This window comes from Gadus morhua, chromosome 6 (assembly GCF_902167405.1).
Source record: "Gadus morhua chromosome 6, gadMor3.0, whole genome shotgun sequence".
Lineage (NCBI taxonomy): Eukaryota > Metazoa > Chordata > Actinopteri > Gadiformes > Gadidae > Gadus > Gadus morhua.
Genome location: NC_044053.1, coordinates 24,936,377 through 24,960,333, shown reverse-complemented (window position 1 = coordinate 24,960,333; position 23,957 = coordinate 24,936,377). Strand labels below are relative to the sequence as shown.

General features: G+C 43.6%; 1 protein-coding gene across 2 annotated transcripts in view; it reads right to left on the bottom strand.

Annotated features, from left to right (window-relative positions):
* fras1 (Fraser extracellular matrix complex subunit 1) overlaps positions 1-23,957 on the bottom strand; it is a 159,418-nt gene that overhangs the window by 59,782 nt on the left and 75,679 nt on the right. For both annotated transcript variants that reach the window (XM_030358483.1, XM_030358484.1), the window contains exons 18-22: positions 20,682-20,822; positions 19,678-19,821; positions 3,001-3,156; positions 2,169-2,315; positions 1,552-1,698 (exon numbers count right to left, since the gene is read on the bottom strand). In XM_030358483.1, the coding sequence (XP_030214343.1) occupies positions 1,552-1,698; positions 2,169-2,315; positions 3,001-3,156; positions 19,678-19,821; positions 20,682-20,822 (735 nt within the window). The remainder of the gene's footprint in view (positions 1-1,551; positions 1,699-2,168; positions 2,316-3,000; positions 3,157-19,677; positions 19,822-20,681; positions 20,823-23,957) is intronic.

The window sequence follows — 23,957 nt, the reverse complement described above, 5'->3', positions numbered from 1 at the left end:
CTGTATGCTTTTTCAGAAGAACTCCACATATTCAGCTGAATTATTCATGTCATATTTTTGCATCTACATATTTACCAATGCTGTCCACAACACCTCCAACTATTCACCCTTAGATTAAATAACTGGAAGTGAAATAAGAAACATGGAATGTTACTAATATACATACCAGGTCAATCCTCAATATGATAATGAGGTATGAATGATACCTAGAACACATGTCTCGGACTTCATGAATGTTATTTGAGTATGGATGAAGTGTGTTTGGGTGTTGAGACATATCCGTGCAGGTGTGTGTGGTAGATTCAATGTGAACCGGTGTATGTGTGTGTGGTGGTGTTGAAGTGTACCTCTCCAGATGTGTGTGGTTGTGTTGAGAGGTACCTTTGCAGGTGTATATGTGATAGTGTTGAGGTGTACCTGTGCAGGTCTGTGTGGTGGATTAAAGGCAAACCGGTGCAGGTGTGGCTGGTGGTGTTGAGAAGTACCTCTCCAGGTTTGTGTGGTTGTGTTGAGGCCCACCTGCACAGGTGTTTTTGGTGGTGTTGAGAGGTACCTTTACAGGTGTGTTGTTGTGATGAGAGGTACCTGTACAGGTGTGTGTGGTGGTGTTGAGAGGTACCTGTACATGTGTATGTGGTTGTGTTCAGAGGTACCTGTACAGGTGTGCATGGTTGTGTTCAGAGGTACCTGTACAGGTGTGTGTGGTTGTGTTGAGAGGTACCTGTACAGGTGTGTGCGTGTGGTGGTGTTGAGAGGTACCTGTACAGGTGTGTGTGTGTGTGTTGTGGTGTTGAGAGGTACCTGTACAGGTGTGTGTGTTGGTGTTAAGAGGTACCTGTACAGGTGTGTGTGTTGGTGTTAAGAGGTACCTGTACAGGTGTGTGTGGTGGTGTTGAGGGGTACCTGTGCAGGTGTGTGTGGTGGTGTTGAGTGGTACCTGTGCAGGTGTGTGTGGTGGTGTTGAGGCGTAGCTGTGCAGGTGCGTGTGGTGGTGTTGAGGTAGTACTGGTAAGTGTGGTGGGGTTGAGGGGTACCTGTGCAGGTGTTTGTGGTTATGCTAAGGTGTACCTCTCCAGGTGTGTGTGGTGGTGTTGAGAGGTAACTGTACAGGTGTGTGTGTGTGTGTGTGGCTGTGTTCAGAGGGACCTGTACAGGTGTGTGTGGTTTTGATGAGAGCTACCTGTACAGGTGTGTGTGGTGGTGTTGAGAGGTACCTGTACAGGTGTGTGTGGTGGTGTTGAGAGGTACCTGTTTAGGTGTGTGTGGTGTTGTTGAGAGGTAACTGTACAGGTGTGTGTGGTGGTGTTGAGAGGTACCTGTACTGTGTGTGGTGTTGTTGAAGGGTACCTGTTCAGGTGTGTGTGGTGACGTTGAGGTGTACCAGTGCAGGTGCGTGTGGTGGTGTTGAGGGGTACCTCTCCAGGTGTGTGTGGTTGTGTTGAAAGGTAACTGTACAGGTGTGTGTGGTGTTGTTGAGAGGTAACTGTACAGGTGTGTGTGGTTGTGTTGAGGTGTAGCTCTCCAGGTGTGTGTGGTTGTGTTGAGGGGTACCTGTGCAGGTGCGTGTGGTGGTGTTGAGGTAGTACTGGTGGGCACAGCGCTCGTACTGACACTCCCCGAACAGCAGCACCTTAGCAGGGTCCCGACAGGACAGACAGACGCCCGGACCAGAACACGACCCACACTGATGGTCACATGCTGGGGGGACAGGTAAAAGTACACAGACTTAGTTGGAGTTAGTTAGGACAAGTTAAGCTAAGTTATAGTTAGCTGGAACACGACCCACACTGCTCGTCACATGATAAAGGGACAAGATGAGCGTTTGGCCCACGCAACTGAGGGATACAGTGAGAAGATACTGAGGGATACTTGTCAGATGTAGCTGAGGGGTAGTTGGGGTTAGTGAGAGGTTACTGAGGGATAGATATGGTGTGTTAGACGTAACTGAGGATAGTTAAGATACGCTAGAGGCAGCTAGGAATGGTTAGGGTTCGCTAGAGGAAGCTAGGGTCAAAGTCACACAATGATTAATAAATTGATGTAGTCTTATTCATAAATTACTATAATCAGTAATCTATGCATCTATTATATATAATCTTATTAATATATACTTATTATCCAAATCATTATCATTTGTATTATATTATTCTCCAATCTAATTGACCCACCCTGACAGACCCTGTGACCGTTGTCATAGTAACCAACAGGACAGGCGGAGGCACAGACGCCTGAGGTGATCAGGAAGTGGCCAGCTGGACAGGAAGTACAAGACTTGGGGTCCGGCCCTCGGCATCCCTCACAAGAAGAATGGCATCCTTGGAAAATAGATATCACACTGAAAAATCGAAATAAGGTCCCATTATGTAGCTTTAATATTCATAAATTATCCAGACATAATTCAGGAAAAGATCTAATGTAATGCTATTGAGAGGTAGGTTACTGTTATTTTAAATTGGCTTACCCCTGCAGGCTCCATTACAGGGGAAGTGTAATGTGATGTTGTGTTGTGTTATGTATTGTAAAGTAATTTTATGCATTGTAAAGTAATGTATATTTCGCTTTGTATTGTAATGTAATGTATTTGAAAGTAATGTTACGTTTAGATACATAATATATTGCATTATTATCTTGTGTAATGTTAAGTAAAGTTAAGTCAAGTTATGCAATGTAATATAGTGTAACGTAAAGTAAAGGTATGTAAAGTTATGTAACGTGATTTATTATTATGTAATGTTATGTAAGGTAAGGTTATGTAATGTAATATATTGTAAAGTAAAGTGATGGTATATAATTGCATGCAATGTTATTTGTTATGTAATGTTATATAAAGTTAGGTTATGTAATGTAATATATTGTAAAGTAAAGTCAAAGTATGCAATGTTATGTAATGAGATTTATTATTATGTAATGTTGTGTAATGTTATGTCATGTGATTTATTATTATGTAATGTTATGTTATGTATCATCATATAATGTTTTGTCTGTTTTTTTTCCTCTTACTCCTGCAGGCTCCGTGCCAGGGGTGGAGGCCCCGGGGACAGCGGGAAACACAGTGGTCCCCCAGCAGAAGGTCGTCAGGGGCCCCACACCGCAGACACACACTGCCCACCCCGCTGTGGTGGTCCCACACACACCGCTGACACCCTTCAATGCACCCTGGAAAAAAAGGGAGAGAGAGAGTGCTGTTCATTTAGGTATGTGTATTTTGTGTATCGCTTTTGGAAGTTGTTTCTATGTTTTCAGTTAATGCACTTTGGCCACCGACTTCACTTCAGATACAGTTGTAAGAGAAGCCATTCAGATCCATTTATCTTGAATTGCGCCCATCCCTCTGATCTTAGGATCTTAAGGTTCTTATGAATTACTATTCACATCAGCTCTCAGAGAGAAAAGTTTCACTCACTGCTGGTGTGTGTGTGTGTGTGTGTGTGTGTGTGTGTGTGTGTGTGTGTGTGTGTGTGTGTGTGTGTGTGTGTGTGTGTGTGTGTGTGTGTGTGTGTGTGTGTGTGTGTGTGTGTGTGCTTGTGTGTGTGACAGAAGCACACTGAAACACTTATGTACACACACACTCGGTGCGTTTCCATCCCCCTGATTTTATGCGAACTTTGAAGTATCGAATCAGTAAACGGTGATGGAGACACCAAAATTTGCATAAAAATCCTCTAATTCACAAAAAAGTTTATCCGCTCGCTTGAGGTGGTTTTTGAGAAATGCGAAAGAGAGTAAATTCGCAAAATGAAAAACACTTTTCGAAACAGCTGTAACGTTGCGAACTTTGAACACACAGGACTGACAGTCTCTCCGATTTCCGCACAACGACCGGTGTTGTGCCGAATCTCGACCCCTCGCATATTACAACCCCCCTTCGCGTGAACGCGCATTTGCTTATTGTCAACGCCCCATACTTTCATTTAGTTCGAGGCGCTCTTCCTTCTGACAATATTAGTCAAAATTAGTGTTTATATTATATCAGAACACCACAAGTTGAGCAACTTATCACAGAAAGCGATGGCATATTTTAGGTTGTAAGTTTTAAGACGAACACATCGCAATGGAACCTCCGACGACCCATGAACGCGACAACATTCAAGATAATGAACTACGAGAGCACATAAAAACGTAATAGTTAAATAGTGAAAAGTAATACATTTATGCATTATATTATTCACTCATTAATTTTGACAACCTCTTGGTAGCCTACCCTAGAAAGCACATTTACCGTAATTTTCGGACTATAAGCCGCGCCTTTTTTTCCCATTTTTCGATTCTGCGGCTTATATAACGGTGCGGCTAATCTATGGATCTTTACAGCTAGCGGCCACTAGGGGACCACCTAAATCTATGGATTTTACAGGTTACCGTCCACCAACTTTAACTCTATGGGCTCTATGACCGGTCCGCGCCCCCCGACCTTTAAGCGGCGGGCTCCAGCGCGGCTTATATATATACACATCATTCAATTTAGCTGCTGCGGCTTATACTCCGGTGCGCCTTATAGTGCGGAAAATACGGTAATTGTGACAGATCCAAAACTAAGGAAATCCTTTAATCCTTTTCTTTTTTAATCCTTTTCCTTTTTTCCCCGCGATTGTTGACCGCGATTGTCTTCCGTCGGAGCCTCGGGGTAGCGCTGCACGATATATCGAATATACTCGATATATCTCCGAAATAGCTGTGTGAGATACAAAAAATTAGTATTTCGTAAGTAAATAAGTATAGAGTAGTTTACGGTCATCTGGGTTTTTTCAAGCGGCAGCCGAGATTTGCCTTGGTTTAGTGTTTAAAACATTCTCTGGCTTTCTCACTCTACCTCACACAGTAATGTGAGGGGTAAAAAAAACACTTGCGTCACACACTTACCAACCAATCCCACGCGACATCTACGTGCGGAAAGGAGGGAACTAATTTTCAAGTTTCTTACGGTTTGCAGCGCCAGCCGGCTCAGTGTAGCATACAGTGTATCCTAAGCGAATTCAATCGACAAATGAAACATACAAACAGCGGACAAACAGCTGGTTCCTAAAATAACTAGTAAGGGATCAGTGATCTGGCAGTTCTTTGGATATCGAGAGGAGGACGTGGAGCAAAACACGCCAATGCTTGTAATATCTTGTCTGATCTGATGTCGTCATGGTTACCAGCTGCACGCTCCGTAACTGTGCATTCACACCAAACGCGACGGGGCGACAGGATCCCATACTAAGTGAACGTATAGACGAGTATCGGGCGAATTTTTCGCGAGAGAAAACCGGCGATAAGTTTTGATTTGTCACGCCACACTTTCGCCGTGCACAAGCAAGCGCGTTCACGAGGATTTGTGGCTCGACAAATTCGCTCGAGTTCAAATATTTCAACTTTGACGTGAATTTCGTGTGATGACAGCCAATCAGCGTTCAACAGCGTGGCCACTGAGTCACATGTGTAACGTAACAGCCAATCAGCGTTCAACCGTCAAACTGTGCAGTGCAGTCTGGGGTGAACTGCAGCATGGAGGAGAAAGTGAATGTTGCCGTTTGCGTCTCCGGAGCTCTATATATAATATAATAGTATATAATATAATATTTGTAAATATAATATCACGGGCAAAAGCTCTGTGCGTCTCCGGATAGCCGTAGCGCGGGGAGCTCTAATAGGGATTGGGCTTCTCGGGGTTTGTTTACCGGCGTTGCTATGTTTCCGGTCTTGTGGGTTCCAACGGTTTATTAGCCTATCTAATAAATCTCTGTCTTTTCAATACTTCAAGGAGTATTGAAAAGGAGTTATGTATCTGTCGACCCCGGCAAGGGCTGTAGAGGGCAGCACACATTCCTAAATCAATTAATTCAATGGGCTCAAAAATATTGAACACATTGGGCCCTATCTTGCATCCGGCGCAAGTGACTTAGTCACTGGCGCATGTGTCGTTGCTAGTTTACAACTGGCGCAGAGCGTTCTTTTCCCACCACCGCCACTCGCCGGTAAATTAGGGATTGATCATGCGCCCCAAGGGGCGGTTCGGCGGAAGGAGGAGGCGTGTTCTGGCGCAAACGGTATTTTGCCGTTTCTGAATACCATTGCGCTACTGACCAGGAAATACCTGGTTTAAAGTCAGTGGCGCGTTGTTCAGATGCTATTTTAAGGGGGCATGCATACATGCGCATGCGATGCATACGGATTGCTTGTGCACCTCGCGCATACACTTTGCTTCTCCCATCTACCTAGCCGCACATTCTTGGTAAATTATTTGGGAAAGAACAGCTGATGCAGCGGTAATAAGTTGTACTTTTAAATCAATGCATCTGCAAACACCGTACAGCAAACACATATTTTCTTGACAAAGACATCGTGTAGGCCTACATGCCCATAACTTTTAGGATTGATGAGTATTTGATCGTGAAAAACATTGTTTTACCGCAAGTGTTAAAAAGAATGAATGAATGCGGGCGCGCGTGTGTGCTCTGTTTAAACACACGCAAACTAAACACGTAACGCATAATACAATCAATGGCAATGTCTATTACCGCGGGGACACATGCATATTAGGATAGCATACAATACTGATAAGAAACAATGTTTATAATGTATTGCGTATATCATTAAATAGAACCACAGTTACCGCATATCATATGTTATATCATATACGTTTTCTTTGCCGAAATTTATTTGAGGACTCAGTATTTCTGAAGTTGTGGAAGAAAACCCCTTATTCCATGTGTGAATTAGGCCATATTATTTGGCAATAAACTGAGCCATTTGCAGTTTGAAATTCATGTGCATCTGTCTCATCGGAGACTGCAGACGCGCTGTCAAAATATCAACTCGTCCGATTCAAATGCGCTCATGTCTCTTAAAGGGGATGGGAGCTGGCACTCTCATTGGTTTGTTGGACGTTACGCCCAAACCACACCTATGGTAACTAGGCTGCTTCAGACCAACCCTTTTGACACTTGCGCCGCGACGCAAGTGTCATTTATCCGCCTGTAAACCGTAGAACCGCCCACAAAGCTACTTGCGCTTTGCGCTTCCCACTTGCGTTTCAGACCGTTAAAATAGGGCCCATTGTATCAAAATGAGTTTATATTTTAGTTGAATTCATTGCAATGGCTTACATATAAAGAAAATGCTGCCTTATTTACTTATTTGTGTAAAATATTTTTAGATGATTCAGCCTTAATGTTTATAAGCCTCTTTCTCTCTCTCTCACTAAGAGTCAAGATTGTTTTTGCAGTTTGTGCTTTGTTTGAATAAAAAAATTGTCTTATTTCAACTAAATTGTGATTAATCACTAACATGAAAATACAAAATGTTTTGATAGAAACCACCTGGGAAGTTAAACAAGAATGGTAATTAGTCTGCAGGGATTGTAGTGAAAACAGTAAAGGCTAAAAGTGCGATTTCATGGGGTCCTTTAAAGGAGATTTCAAAATATCGAGATATATATTGTATATCGTGAAATGGAGAAAATGTATTGGGATATTATTTTTTTCCCATATCGCACAGCCCTACCTCGCGGGCAGCGGGGCTCCGGCGGGAGACAATCGCGGGCAACAATGCCTTTCTCCTCCTTGTCCACATCAATTTGAAGTTGCAGTTCAATCTGGACTTCAGAGAGTCAAAGCCAACGTTTCTTCCCCCAATGACCATTAAATGGAACGCCCGGGAATTACACTATCTGATGTTTGGAGTGGTGCTTTAGATTGCTGTGTAGAAAAAGCACATCATCCACTTTGGACGGTTTTAGTTTACTCCTCTGCTCCTGAATAACATCTCCAGCACCGGAGAAGTATCACACGCAATCGCAAATCCCGCGATGTTCGGGGGTCCGACCCAACCAGCACCCGTGTCCGACACAGTACCTACATTATTTTTCCCCAGTTTCAACGAAATTGTGCGGGTCACCCGTCGGTTACCCAAACCCGTGCACGACTCTGGCCGAGATAACCTCCAATACGAGTTTTTACTTGTTGTGGAAGTACCAGAGACGTCCGAGAACCCAACGCTGTAGCATTCACACTCTAGATATTGAAATCTTTATTAGTGTGAATGCTGTACCATTCACACTCTTGAAATTGAAATCATTATTAGTGTGAATGCTGTAGCATTCACACTCAAGATATTGAAATCTTTATTCTGCCCGTTTTTGGTCTAAAACTCCTCTGCCATACTTTCAGCTACAGAAACCATTCAACTATTAAAACGTTCAGCTCTTTAACGACATGATGGCTATTATTCAGCTTTTTCCAACTCTTTCAACTTTTTAAACTATTCAGATTTTTCCAAAAAAAATTAACATGGGAGTCTATGTTATTTCCTCTGGTACTTCAACTGTTAAAGACGTAACTTAATCGATTTTCAATTTCAATCTACACCCTTGTATCTTCAATAATGTCGAAACGGAATTTCGATAGCATTTATACTTTATTCAGATCACAGTTTCAAACCGGCATAGTTTTCAGTTGCTCTCATTGATTTCCGTTGACGTCACAACGTGTGGACGTTCAGGCACACACACACACACACACACACACACGCAATGGCTCCCCCATTCTCTTAAGACACACACACACACACACACACACACACACGCACACACACACACACACACACAACTAGAGATGGAAATTGATAAGAATTTCACGATTCCGATTCCGATTCTGCTTATTGATCCGATTCCTTATTGATTCTCATTGGTTGAGAAAATAAGTACAGATGTGTTTGTTTGTATTAAATCTCTTTGATATCTGCACAGAAGTGCGTCTAGTATTAGGAAATTGTAGATTTTCTAATCAATTGGTCTAGACAAAAAAATTAGAGCTGTCAAGCGATTAAAATATTTAATCGTGATTAATCGCATTAATGTCATAGTTAACTCTAATTAATCGCGATTAATCGCAAATTCTTTTTCTATGCTAAATATCCCTTGATTTTTTTGTCCCATAATTCTTCTCATTTTAATTCTCTTATTAACATGGTGAAGTGCATCGGCTTGCCTTGTGCAAATGATTTTTTATTGATAACAACATTGGCATATACACTGATCAAAACAGGACGATACAAAAAAAGAGCCTATAGTGCAATTAAACGACTGCTTTGAACAAATGTCATTTGAACATAGCAGTCAGGCTACTGCTTCTTTGTTTTGAGCCAAAGAAAAAAAAAAAAAAAAAAGTTTTTTTTTTTTTCTTTTTATAAAATAATTGCGTTAATCGCGCGATAAAAAAATTAACGCCGTTAAATTTGGGTTGCGTTAACGCCGTTAATAACGCGTTTAACTGACAGCTCTAAAAAAAATATATGTTTGGCTTTTTAAGCTCAAATGAAATCATTATGTGCCATAAAACTAAAAACACACACTGTAAACAGTCAAGTAAGAGCTTGTGCCTTTTGGAATACTAACAGTGCTCATTTGCATTCAACTTGTAACAAAATTCAACTGACATAAACAAAATGAAGTATTGATTAGAAAGAGATTTATTAAATGGGCCTACCTATGGAGGTAGATTTGTGTCTTTATTATGCAATCAAAAATAATAGTTTCGAGAGCAAAACTTTCCACACTGCAATCAAAAAATAGGTTTGAGAGCAAAACTTTCCACACTGCAATCAAAAAATTGATTTGAGAGCAAAACTATCGACACTGCAATCAAAAAATGTTTTATTGCAAGATAAATTAATGTGATAAAAAAAATATTAATGGGAATCCAAAAGTTTTGTTTGCAAACCCAAAAGTTTTGTTTGCAAATCCAAAAGGTTTGTTTGCGAATCCAAAAGTTTTGTTTGCGAATCAAAAAGCTTTGCTTGCGAATCCTAAAGTTTTGCTTGCGAATCCAAAAGCTTTGCTTGCTGTTGAGCTGAATCTGGGGGGGCGGGACCTACGCCGAAAGATGTAAGACACGTCTCTATTGGCCAGTCTCGATCGGAGTGACAGCTTGGCAACATCCACAGTTAGTAACGAGAGAGGGAGTTCTATTTCATGTAGGCTACGCCGTCTAGGCTTCGCCTTATGAGCTTGTCCCGTGCGCACGCTTGCGCGCCCTGAATATCCCGTAGGCTTCCCTGTCAGCCGACAAGGAGACCATGGCAGAGGAGAGCAGGGCGATGTTGTTGACCGCCGCCGCGGATTGAGAGGCACAAACGAACACCCTGTCCGTCAGGCCGACAATCTGCTTCTGGAGGCGGTCGGGGGGCAGCGGCTTTTCGGATGTTGCCAAGCTGTCACTCCGATCGAGACTGGCCAATAGAGACGTGTCTTACATCTTTCGGTGTAGGTCCCGCCCACGAGATTCAGCTCAACAGCAAGCAAAGCTTTTGGATTCGCAAGCTAAACTTTAGGATTCACAAACAAAGCTTTTTGATTCGCAAACAAAACTTTTGGATTCGCAAACAAAACTTTTGGATTTGCAAACAAAACTTTTGGGTTTGCAAACAAAACTTTTGGATTCCCATTAATATTTTTTTTATCACATTAATTTATCTTGCAATAAAACATTTTTTGATTGCAGTGTCGATAGTTTTGCTCTCAAATCTATTTTTTGATTGCAGTGTGGAAAGTTTTGCTCTCAAACCTATTATTTTTGATTGCATAATAAAGACACAAATCTACCTCCATTCCTACCTATTACCATTTTTGGTTGCTATGGCGCCGGTGAGACGGCAGCCTGTTGCGTGCAGCTCTGTGTAGTGGGAGGCCTACGGGATATTTGCGAATCCTATGTTAAATGTCGATTTAGTATTATTATTTTTTTGTATTTTTCTAGACTTATTTTTCTAGACTTCCTATAAGTGTGTTAGCTACAACTTTTGAGTGTTGTCAAGTTCTTAACCAAGACTTAACCGGAACGGGAGTGGAAATATGTGCCTAATATTGGCCAGACGGACGGAGCAAACTGCCGTGGTATACACCCGTTGGGAACTGATAAGCCTGGTACATGGCTCAATATTTGGGATTCGACATGACATACCGAAGGAACTCTTACAGAGGAGACATCGGGGAACCCGTGCAGGGATGAAGAGAAACAAGAGGAGGTTGGCGAGAACATGGAGAGAGACTTTTAAACCAGCCCTACCATCTATCACAATGGGAAATGTTTGCTGCCTAACGAACAAATTCGAAGAATTGGAAAGCCTGGTGAGGTACCAGAAATTGTACCGGGAGAGCAGTATTGTATGCCTGCCAAGGCGGAAGTCGCGTGTGACGAGCTTCACACCACTATCGCGAGACTTCAGTCCAAGTTCCCAGAGGCGTTCATTGTTGCGTCTGGAGATTTCAACCATGTCTGTCTCTCTAAGACTTTGCCCACTTTTAAACAGTTTATTGACTGTGCAACTAGAGGTGGTAAAACACTTGATCTCTTGTATGCAAATGTGAAAAATGCATACAAATGTACAGCACTGCCACCTCTTGGTCGATCAGACCACGACATGCTACATCTCTCTCCCTCCTACACCCCAGCTGTAAAGAGGCTGCCTGTCACCACCAGAACATCAAGAGTCAGGCATCCTGAGGCTGATGAAGCCCTGAGGTGCTGGTTTGAGACAACAGATTGGGATGTGTTCTGTGAGGACTATGGGGAAGACATCGACGGCCTAACAGAATGCATTACCAATTACATCAATTTCTGTTATGATGACATCATGCCATCCAGGGTAATTCTTTGCTTCCCTAACAACAAATCATGGATAACCAGCAGCCTGAAGTCCTTACTAAATGAGAAGAAAAAGGCTTTCAGGGAGGGCGACAGGAATAAAATCAAAGAACTTCAAAAGGAACTTAAGGTGAGGATTAAGGAGGGGAAAGAAGCATTTCGGCTCAAACTGGAACAACAGTTGCAGCAGGATGGAGTGAAGCAGGTATGGGCTGGAATGCGAAAGATCACGGGCATGAAGCAGAAGGGCAGTACACTGCCTGATGGTGAACCGAGTCTGGCCGATGATCTGAACAGATTTTTCAACAGATTTGACTGCCCCACACCACCACTACCGCCCCTACCTGGTCTGCTGACCAATGCTGCTTCCTCACCACCTCCCCTCCCTCTCTCCAACACTCCTGAGATGTTACCTGCACAGAGTCCTCTCTTCTCACCTCCTACTCCACCAGCAACCCCACCTATGACTTTCCATACTGCCCAGGTTAAGATGATGCTGTACAGGCTGAAGCCAGGGAAAGCAGTGGGGCCCGATGACATCAGCCCAAGGCTACTGAAGACTTGCTCTTCAGAGTTGTGTGGTATTCTTACACACCTGTTCAACCTGAGCTTGCGCCTACAGAAGGTCCCAAGGCTGTGGAAAACATCTTGCCTAGTACCTGTCCCAAAGAAGACCCATCCCACAAACCACAATGATTACAGACCAGTAGCTCTCACTTCACATATCATGAAGACATTTGAGAGACTTGTCCTCTCCTCCCTCTGCACTAGTGTGTCTACGCAAATGGACCCTTTACAGTTTGCATATCAGCCTAACATCAGTGTTGATGGTGCCCTCATTTACATGCTGCAGAGGGCATACACACATCTGGACACCCCTGATGCATCTGTAAGGATAACATTCTTTGACTTCTCATCTGCCTTTAATACCATCCAGCCACGTCTGCTAGGGGAGAAGATGGAGATGATGAAGGTGGATCCATTACTGGTACTGTGGTGTTTGGACTACCTTTATCTCAGACCACAGTATGTGCGCCTACAGAACAATATTTCATGCACCATCCTCAGCAGCACAGGGGCTCCACAAGGAACTGTTCTGGCTCCATTCCTGTTCACCATCTACACAGCGGATTACAAATACAACACTAAAAGCTGCTTCTTGCAAAAATATTCAGACGACACAACTGTTGTTGGCCTCATTAAAGGGGGAAATGAGGAGGAGTACAGAGACACCATAGACAATTTTGTGGAGTGGAGTACACACAATAATCTCCATCTCAACACCACAAAGACAAAGGAGATAGTTGTGGATTTCAGGAGGGGAAGGAGGAGGACTCAACCAACACCAATCAGCATCGGGGGCACTATGGTGGAGATGGTCGCCAACCACAGGAACCTTGGTGTGCAGCTCGACAGTGAGCTGGACTGGAAAAGTCATATGGAAGCGGTGTACAAGAAGGGACAAAGTCGACTCTTTTTCTTGAGGAGACTAAGGTCATTTAACATCTGCCAACCCCTACTGTGCACTGTCTACCACTCAGTGGTGGCCAGTGCTCTGTTTTTCGCTGTGGCATGTTGGGGAGAAGGCGCCTGCACAGCGGACAAAAAGAGACTGGACAAGCTGATCAGGAAGGCCAGCTCAGTGGTCGGGGCTGAGCAGCTAAAGGTCCAGCAGGTGGCAGAGGCCAGAATCCTCAACAAACTGGCCTCAATAATGTCTAACCCCACTCACCCACTCCACGCCCTGAAGGTGATCAAGAACAGCACCTTCAGCCAGAGACTAATTGCACCAATATGCAAAACGGAGCGGTACAGGAAGTCCTGTATACCAGCTGCCATACGGTTTTACAATGCACAAAATTAACTTTGCACCTTATAGTATTTAGTATTTATTATTGTATTTATTGTAGTATTTAAGTATTTTAGCATATGAGGGAATGTGTGTTTGTTATGTCTGTCCACGCTGTTGTGACACTGTAATTTCCTGTAAAGGATTATTAAAGGATCTATCTATCTATCTATCTACCTAATAAATCGTTGGAACACACAAGACCGGAAACCATAGCAACGCCGGTAAACAAAACCCGAGAAGCCCCATCCCTATGAGAGCTCCCCACACTACGGCCATCCGGAGGCGCACAGAGCTGTTGGCCGTGATATTATATATACAACTATGTTATATTATATACTATTATATATAGAGCTCCGGGAGTCGCTCAATGCTGCAGTTCACCCCGGACTACACTGCACTGAGTTTGACGAGTGAACGCTGATTGGCTGTTACGTTACACATGTCACTCAGTTGTCACGCTGTTGAACGCTGATTGGCTGTCATCATGCGAAATTCGAGTCAAAGTTGAAATATTTCAACTCGAGCGAATTTGTCGCGGCACAAATCCTCATGAACTCGCTTGCCTGTGCACGGCGAAAGTGTGACGCGATAAATCAAAACTTGTCGCCGGTTTTCTCTCGTGAAAAATTCGCCCGATACACATCTCTACATTCACTTTGTATGGGATCTTGTCGCCCCGTCGCGTTTGGTGTGAACGCACAATGCGCTTCTTCCGCGGCGGCGCCATGATTGCTGCGTTCTGAACCAAAACAAAGCAGCGTGTGTGTGACGTCATGACGCATTTGCCGCGACCGGAACCGATAAGCGGAATCGTTAAGCAGGCTTGCTAATGATTCCAAGGAATCGGTTGACTCGGCACCGGTTCTGAACAAGAACCAGTTCTCGATTCCCATCCCTACACACAACCACACACACACACACACACACACACACACACAGCTTTATTCCAATTCGATTTTAACATTTTGAACTCTGTTCAAATCTCTCACTTGATTAAAGCTATTCATAATTTCTACTGCCTGACTACTACTACTACGACTCCTACCACTACTACTACCATTACTACTACTTCTACTATTCCTACCAATACTACTACTCCTACCAATACAACTACTAAAATTACTACTACTACTTCAGCTCCTACTACTTCAGCTACTACTACTACTTCAGCTATTACTACTACTTCAGCTACTACCTACTACTTCAGCTACTACTACTACAGCTACTTCTACTACTACTACAATTCCGCTACTACCTACTACTTCAGCTACTACTACTACTTCAGCTACTTCTACTACTACTTCAGCTTCTACTACTATTTCAGCTACTACTACTACTTCAGCTTCTACTACTACTTCATCTACTACTACAACTTCAGCTAATACCTACTACTTCAACTACTACTACTACTACTTCAACTACTTCTACTACTACTTCTACTTCAGCTACTACTACTACTTCAAACATTAAAACGTTCAGCTCCGTTAGTACCATTATTCTATTATTATCTGTGTTCATATTATTCATATTTCCCGAGATATTCAAGGTTATTCACCCAAAATCCCCCCATTCATTCCCATTGGAAAATTAAAAAAACTCTGATTCATCCTTCATCCTCTTCAACACTTAAATTACTTAAGACAACATCGTTCGGTCAAATTTCAACCATTTACCATCATTCAAACAATTAAACAGTTATACACATTTGTAACAATTATACAAATGTGTAGTTTAAACAGGAGTGTCAGACCTATTCCACTGTAAGAGATGCAGTTCTTAGAGCATACGAGTTGGGGCCAGATGCTTATAGGCAACGCTTCAGGTCCTGGGAAAAGGCTGATAAACAGACCAACGTGGAATTTGCAAGAGAGTTGTCTAAACATTTCAATAGATGGTGTTCAGCAGTAGGGGTCATTACATTTAAAGATCTCTGTGATCTCATTGTTTTGGAACAGTTCAAAGATAGTCTTCCATCGGAAGTTGCCACTCATATTGATGAGCGTGGAGTGAAAACGGTTCATGAAGCAGCAATTCTGGCAGATAAATATATTATGGCTCGAAAAGGAAAGTTGGGGAGAAGCTGTATTCCAGATGTGCAGGCTAAGAACATTGGCCGCTCTGCTAAAATGTCGTGGTCGGAGTCTGCAAAGCCGAACCGTAGTTCACGTTCAGGTGGCTTTGATGATGTTTGTAATTACTGCCGTGAGCGAGGACACTGGAAAGCGGATTGCACCTGGCTGAAGAGCAGATTTAACCGAGGAGGCAATGCATTTCCTAAACCAGCTGCCTTAAGTGTTCCAATTAGGAACCTTCCAGTTGTTTCTGATAAAGTTCTTGAGGCAGTTAAAACTGGAAATGGGAATTTTTCTGGTTTTGGAGCATTTGTCTCGGATGGATTTGTATCTGTGTCTGGTGGTAGGGATAAAGTGCCAGTAAAAATTCTACGAGATACAGGAGCAAAGGACTCGTTCATATTATCTTCTGTTGTGAAGTTTTCTCAGGACACTGACACAGGTGACTGTCTGCTAGTGCAGGGAATGGGCTTAGAGACTCTCAGTGTTCCTTTGCACAAAGTTAGTTTGGCTTGTGGCTTTGTGACTGGTGATGTCCACCTCGGGGTTCGTCCTGCTTTGCCACTCAGTGGAGTCCATGTTGTTCTTGGTAATGATTTAGCTGGCAATCATGGCTGGGTTGATGGGGCCCCACCTGATACATGTACTCCGTTGATGAATAACCCAGCTGATTGTAAGATTGAATTCTCTGAGGTATTTACCGCTTGTGCTGTGACACGGGCAATGGCGGCGAAAGATTCGGAACCTCAAGATTTTGCTGTTGACCCTGAAGAACTGGACTGTGGGAGGGATTTGCATGTACCTGATTCTCTGTCTATCTCCCAGCAGGAACTTATCACTGAACAACAGGCGGATGCTTCGTTGAGTGAACTGTTTGATCAGGTGCGGCCTAGCGTTGAAGCTCGGAGTGCAGCTAGTGGGTACTTTCTGCAGAATGAGGTATTGGTCCGTAAGTGGGTCCCACAGGGCATGGATGGTGTTGGTGATCCAGTCTACCAAGTAGTAACACCAACTAAGTATCGAAATAAAGTGATGCAGTGTTCTCATGACCAGACTGGGCATCTGGGAGTTAAGAAAACGTACTGTCACATTCTGCGGTATTTCTTTTGGCCTCGTCTTAAGCGTGATGTGGCAGGGTATATCAAGAGCTGTCATACTTGTCAACTTACAGGTAAACCTAATCAGAGGCTTATGCGATGGGCTCTGTTTTTGCAGCCGTACAACTTAGACATCCGTCATATTAAGGGCACCCACAACGTCATGGCGGATGCTTTGTCCCGTGCGCCTTTGTAACTCGCAAAGTGAAATTGAAAGTGTGTATTCTGTTGCAGTGTACAGGAGTTTATGCCCTTTATGAATGTACAGGGTAGAACTCCTGTCTTATGGGGGCTCGTCCGACCAATTTGAGTTTTTCCACGATGGTAAAACTATTGATAGTTTTGACTGGTTTTTGGGGAGGCCGGTAAGTCTTGATCTTTGTTTGGTGTTTCTATCAGTTAATTGGTGCACTAGTTAATATTTTTTGAAGCTCCTTTGTGGTTTTGTGGATCAGTAGTGCATGGTTGGGGATTGAGCTTTTCATTGGGTAATCTGCTGGTTAGGCTCAACAGTTGATTGTCCAATCATTCAAATTGATTGAATTTGAACTTCCCCTGTTAGGCTTCAGTTGCGTTTCCCCTTTGGGTTGCGTGAATTATTTTTGTTTCGTTTGTTTAATCCTTTTGGTAGTGCTGTGGCAACGTGGTTAGTGTCAATTGTTTTCGGACAATTGTCTCGGGAGCACGTCCGAAGGATCTTGGGGGTTGTCTGCTTGCAGGTCGCCTTTCAAACCGGCTGGTTTACAGTGCATAAATACCCACTGCAAGCTGCACTAGGGTCAGGATTATTTAGTTTTGGATAGGCAGTTAGTGGGGAAGTTCCAATTCTATTTGCATCCCAATAATCAACAGTCTTGTCATGGCTTCTGTCAGTAGTTTTGTTCAGTCTCCCACTGAGGCAATTTTGAATAGTTGCACAAAAGACCAACTTTTGAAGCTTGTGGAGCATTATGGTGTTGACATTGGGGATAAAAAGTTAAAGGCGGAAATTAAAGGGGCATTGAGGGCTTCTTTAATTGAGAGTGGCCAGCCACAGTACAAAGTAATGCTGCGGTTGAGTCTGTTTCTCCTCCTGCAGGTCTAACATTTGAGCAGCAGAAGGAGCTGCTGCTGTTGACATTAAATGCGGAGATGGAGAAAGAACATCTAAAATATTCTTTGGAAAAGGATAAATTAAATGCGGAGATGGAGAAAGAACATCTAAAACAGTCTTTGGAAAAGGAAAAATTGGGGTTGCAACAGTACCGATTAGACCTTATTAAAGCAGGAATGATTGTGGGTAATGCTGAGGGTTCAGGATCGTCTGAAGAACCCGCTACAGCACAGGTAAAAGGGTTTGATGTGGTTCGTAATTTGCGTCTTATACCAAAGTTTGACGAGAAAGATCCAGACACGTTTTTTATCCTTTTTGATCGTGTAGCCGATACGAGAGGTTGGCCTGAAACTGACCGGTTTGTTATGTTACAATCAGTGTTCACCGGAGAAGCCCAGGAAGCTTATTCCGCTCTTAGTGCAGTGGATTATCACCTAACGAGATGCAGCTCACCTGAGCAGGCTGGGCTCAGGAGCCTATAAAGCAGCCCCGATCAAGTGACTCCTCTCTCTTCCTGGCCTGCAGCCCGATCCTTAGTTTCTGTTATGTTTGTTTGTTCACGGTATTCTTTAATAAATGTATTAAGCTCATCCAAGACCATGTGTGGCCTCCCCTTCAATGTTGCAACCGTTGAGCCAGGTTGTAACGTATGGAACATATGTAACACATATATAAACTACACATTTGTTGTAACAAATGTGTAGTTTAAACTCCTGTTTAAACTACACATTTGTATCTTCAATAATATTTCAACAGAATTTTGATATAATTTATACTTTTTTCAGAATCACAGTTTTAGTTTTATTCCGGATTCCTTTTCAGTTGGTCTCACTCTAACCCTTTGCCTCAGCTGTCGCTCGTTGAGCAATCAGTGGCCAACACACCACTCTGGAGTCTGGTTAAAGTCACCGTGGGGGAGGGAAGTGTAGTCTTTGTTACAGTCTCTCTCTCCCTCATGGACTACAACAATGGACTACAATTAGTGGACTACAACAATGGACTACAATATTGAACTACAGTAATGGACGTTGCGGTGACGTAATGGTGCGTTTGAGTATTCTCTGCGAACCGACTCGGATCTCGGATCTGACGCCATGCCCACACTTCAAGCTTTTTATTATTTAGCTCGGTCGTTGGAGGAAAACATGGACGCCACCCGGAAAGCTGTTGTCGCAGTAGCATTGGCCGAGTACCAGGCGCTCCAAAATAGGTAGGCTATAGGCTATAGGCAGAGATACGGACGCAGTAAGGTATTGCAGTAATACGAGTGATTGAAATTGTCATTTAAACCACCAAAGCGGCCCAAGCACATTGAAAACAGTTCATGCTTCAAGTCACACTGGGCTCAGCCATCTTGAATTCTGTCTCGGAATTCTGCTCGGTCACCACTGAGTTCAACCGAGATGGCGAGTTCGCCGTCCGAGGAAAATGGGCGTGTTCGTGCGTGTCGCTAGGCAACGTCCTCGGATCTCCGAGACGGATGGATAATAAAACGCGGGATTAGCTCTGACGTTAGCGTTAGCACTGATGTTAGCGTTATTGCTGATGTTAGCTCTGACGTTAGCATTGAGCTTCTTCCACTTAGGAGTCAACTTTTGGGAATCACATTTGTATCTTCAATACCGGTACTATCCAAACGAAATTTCGACAGCATTTATACTTTTTTCAGAATCACAGTTTTAGATACAAACCGGCATAGTTTTCAGTTGCTTTCATTGATTTCCATTGACATCAGAACGTGAGGACGTACAGGCACACACACACACATACGCAATAGCGCCGCCATTCTCTTAAAGAGACACACACACACACGCAATGGCTCCGCCATTCTCTAAAGACACACACACACACACACACACACACACACACACACAAACACACACACACACACACACACACACACACACACACACACACACACACACACACACAGACTCACTTCGACATCCTCCGGAAGGGTGCAGGTAGGTGCTGTCGGGGCAGCTCGTTCTGCAGGAGCCCTGTTGCAGCGAGGCGAGCAGTGGACACGACAGGCAGTCAGCCAGGGACTCCCCAGAACACACGTCACACGTCGCATGGCACACTGGATAACAGGACGCACATTCTTATTATAACATATATACAGGTGTATGTTACCAGCACAGATGAGTTGGTGGCTGGATTACCTTTACAGATGTGTTGCTCGGATAGGATACTTGAAAAGGTGTGTAGTGAATGGGTAGGTTACTGTACAGATGAGTTGTTGGCTGGGTTACCTTTACAGGTGTGTTGCTGGGAGAGTTTACTTGTACAGGTATTGGTTGCTGGAAGGTTACCTTTACGGTTATGTTGGTGGGTGGGGGGAGGTACCTGAACAGGTGATTGGGGGGGAGTTGCTCCAATAGGTCCTATTCGTTGAGATTTTGACTGAATCTATGGAAGAGCGCTTATGTCCCATCTATTCATTATTCAATAGGCCATAAGTAACAGAGAAAGCCCCGAAATTGGCAAGTTGAATATTATACACCCAGCACTATAGACTAGACAAAGTCATACATGCTACATTGACTGCAATCACCTGCAGCACAGCTTTTATTTTTTTATTATTATTATTGATTTATTTTTACACAAATATCGCCATATACCAACCAAGGTGAAAAGTCAGGAGGGTATGAAGGTGAATGAAAAAATAGATACTGCAACAGCCTTCTGTACAAGTGTGTTGGTGTGTAGGTTGCCTGTACGGTTGGGTTGGTGTGTGGGTAAACTGTACGGGTGTGTTGGTGTGTGGGTTACCTATACAGGTGTGTGGGTTACCTTTACGGGTGTGTGGGTGTGTGGGTTACCGGTACAGGTGAGTTGGTGGTGGAGGTTACATGTACGGTTGTGTTGGTGTGTGGGTTACCTGCACAGCTGAGTTGGTGGTGGAGGTTAAATGTACTGGTGTGTTGGTGGGTGGGTTACCTGCACAGGTGTTTTCTAGGGGAAAGGCTCCAGGGGGGCAGGTGGAGACGCAGTGTCCGAAATGGAGGAGCGCCGGGGGGGGACAGGAAGTACAGTCGTCTGCACTTCCTGTCGTGCAATGGAGGCAAGATGCGTGGCATCCTGGTAATGCGAGCAGAGGGGTGAATATCACAGAAACACACAGACACACACACGCAGTATAATATGTCAAACTACAATATCAACAGGTGGGCAACATCAAATGCTCTCTGAGGAGATCTGGAATATCCAATTAATTAATTGTAATATGTATATATATATATTATGATATTATTATATAAATATATATAGATATATATACATTTATTTCCCTGCTCCTTCTAGACATAAAACATTAGGCTCCCTGTGTGGCGTGTTAGCTGAGCAGAGCCAAGATGTTAAAGGCTGCAAACACACACAAACACACACACACACACACACACACACACACAGACACACACACACACACACACACACACACACACACACACACACACACACACACACACACACACACACACACACACACACAGTGGAGGCTTCTCCATTGAGGAGAGGGAGGAAGATCCTCCCTAACATTGTTGAGAATAAAAAATTTAGATTGCCCCGACTATTGTAATGAATTAATGCCCTTAAATATGACTACTTTATTGCCTTTGAATATATAATGTTCGTTTCCCTGGGTAAAGGGACATTAGCACCCCGTATCGCCTATTGACAATTACTTCAGGGAGGAACGTCCTCCCTCCGCCGCCGTCCACTCCCATTCATTTTCCCGAAAGTACTGGCAGCCGGTGGATAACATGGGTTTCAATGGGAGAGAGGAGGAAAATCTTCCTCTGAGTGGGTGGGACCTTAAGGGGTCTGATTCGCTCAAAAATCTATCCGTCTGCGCTATGAACCAATAAGCAGGATCCCTGGATGTTGAGCAGTGTTGCCAGATTGGTCCGATTTCCCACCCAATTGGGCTACTTTTAACCATGTTAGGCTGGAAAAATTATAATTGGGCGGGAAATCTGCCCAATCTGGCAACGCTGTCGATAACAAACCCGGTCTGCATTGCCGCGGTGCTCAGTCTGAGAGACGCAGAGCAAGTGAAATCTGCGATAGCGAGATCCAAAATGTACAATGGAAACATTGGAAACGGAGGACATTGTTAACGTCTTATTACAAAAACCATTCCATTCATTCAGAAAGAGGTAGACCACTTCCCAAAATCAAGGTCATCAGAAGTAATGGCAAAGTCAGTGTTGTGAGTGCTACATGGTTTGCTAGGTACGCATGACTTACTGGTAGCATTACAAGCAATTGTAACTGAAAATAAACATAGCTAAATAACTTCAGTCAGTGAGGGCAAAAATAGCCCCAATAATAGGCCCAGATTTTTTTATTTACTTTTACAAATCAATAGTAGGCCTGATTTGACTAATATGCTTTGCATCCTTTCCTTCTCAAATTACAGCGATGCCACTGGTGGCTTTGTATACATTTTGTTCACATAACTTCCTCCCTGCTATTTTGTAGTTCACCAAAACACCCTGAAACAACTTGAGTCTCAAATTCTTATGCCACCATACACCAACAGTGCAAGCAGGCCAATGGCAACCAAGCGCGCAGTCCTTCCTCCCTCACTTTAAAAACCACCAGCCGCCACTGACACACACACACACACACACACACACACACACACACACACACACACACACACACACACACACACACACACACACACACACACACACACACACACACACACACTGTGGCAACCCGGCCCCAAACCTAGGGCCCTATGAAATCCGTTTTATTTTTTTCCAAATTCCGTTTAATTTTTTTCCAAATTCCGTTTTTTTCGTTTTAATTTTCATGAATTCCGTTTTTACACTTTAAGCTATTTAAATCATCAGAACGAGTGTCAAATAAGTTTGAACAAATACAATTCTTACAATTTAATCAGATAGAAGACTACATTTATTAAAACATCACAATTTAGTGCTTCAAATAAAAACAACATGACATAAATAATAAAGTGCTTATAAACTCTTTTTTTATAAACTCAAATTGTGGCTTGAAGGGGCGTGCCCTGGCTACGGCGTTCATTGTTTTTTACATGGATTTTTGACTTCCAGTGGTCATCGCACGTATCTTTGCGTTTCCAATCGATAGCAGGTTGACATACTCTACAAAACAGCTGATCACCTGATTGATAGAAGTGCTTTGGATATTGTTCGGCTCTGAATTTGGGGGTTAGAACCGAATTACGAAGCTTTTTTGAAGATTTGGGCATTTCAGCAGTCAGCCGCGGCCGCTTCAACTTCTTCTTCGGCTTCTTGTTAGGAGCGGGAGCAGGACCTATTGTTTGCATTCCCGCCACCTAGGCTGGGGTGGTGGACCGGGGATTTATTTTTTACATTGTTGTGGGAGTGACTGCTAAACATTCAGTGACGTTAGTGTCAACTGTGTTGTTTCCCTTTTCCCTCGAAACTGAATTTCACCAAAATAATGGCAAATTCCGCTCCATTTCGCTGCATATTGTAAATATGACATGTGATGTTCCTTGTCCCTGTTACATGTTATATGTGCTGCAGAACAGGAACCTGCTGGAAATCAGTTATTTTACTGAGACAGGCCCATTTTGAATTGTAACTTTGTTACTTTTAATACTTTCCTGTATAATAATAAAAAATAAATAAAAAATAAATAAAAAAATCAGTAGATGCCGTTTTTATTGTCCGATTCCGTGATTCCGTCCGCGTTTTCGTTATCGCGGAAATCATAGGGCCCTACAAACCCTCAGACCAGGCGGCCCGAGGGAGAGGTGGTGGAGGGCGTATACCGCCGATATCCACCAGCCGGAGCCAAAGAGCATCCATTGCGTAACTCCAATCAGCGAAATGGAGAACACCTGCGACAGAGGGTGAGGAAGATCAGGTACCCTTTAAAAGGCTGTTTGTTTTCCCAGAGAGGGGAACCGGGAGACCGAGCGGAGGATAGTAACTCCAGGACCCGATACGGCCAAGCAGACTCCTGGATAAAACGGACTTCCCTAGCGGCCACGAGAGGACCTGCACGCCAGGGCGACTTGCGCCGACACGGAGCTGATGCTCCTGTTCAGTCGGGTAGGGATAGCCAGGGAGGTGCTCACAGACCAGGGGACTTGCTTTATGTCACGGATAATGAAAGAACTGCTCAGCCTCCTCCAGGTCAAACAGCTCCGGACATCGGTGTACCACCCCCAGACTGACCGGCTCGTGGAGCGCT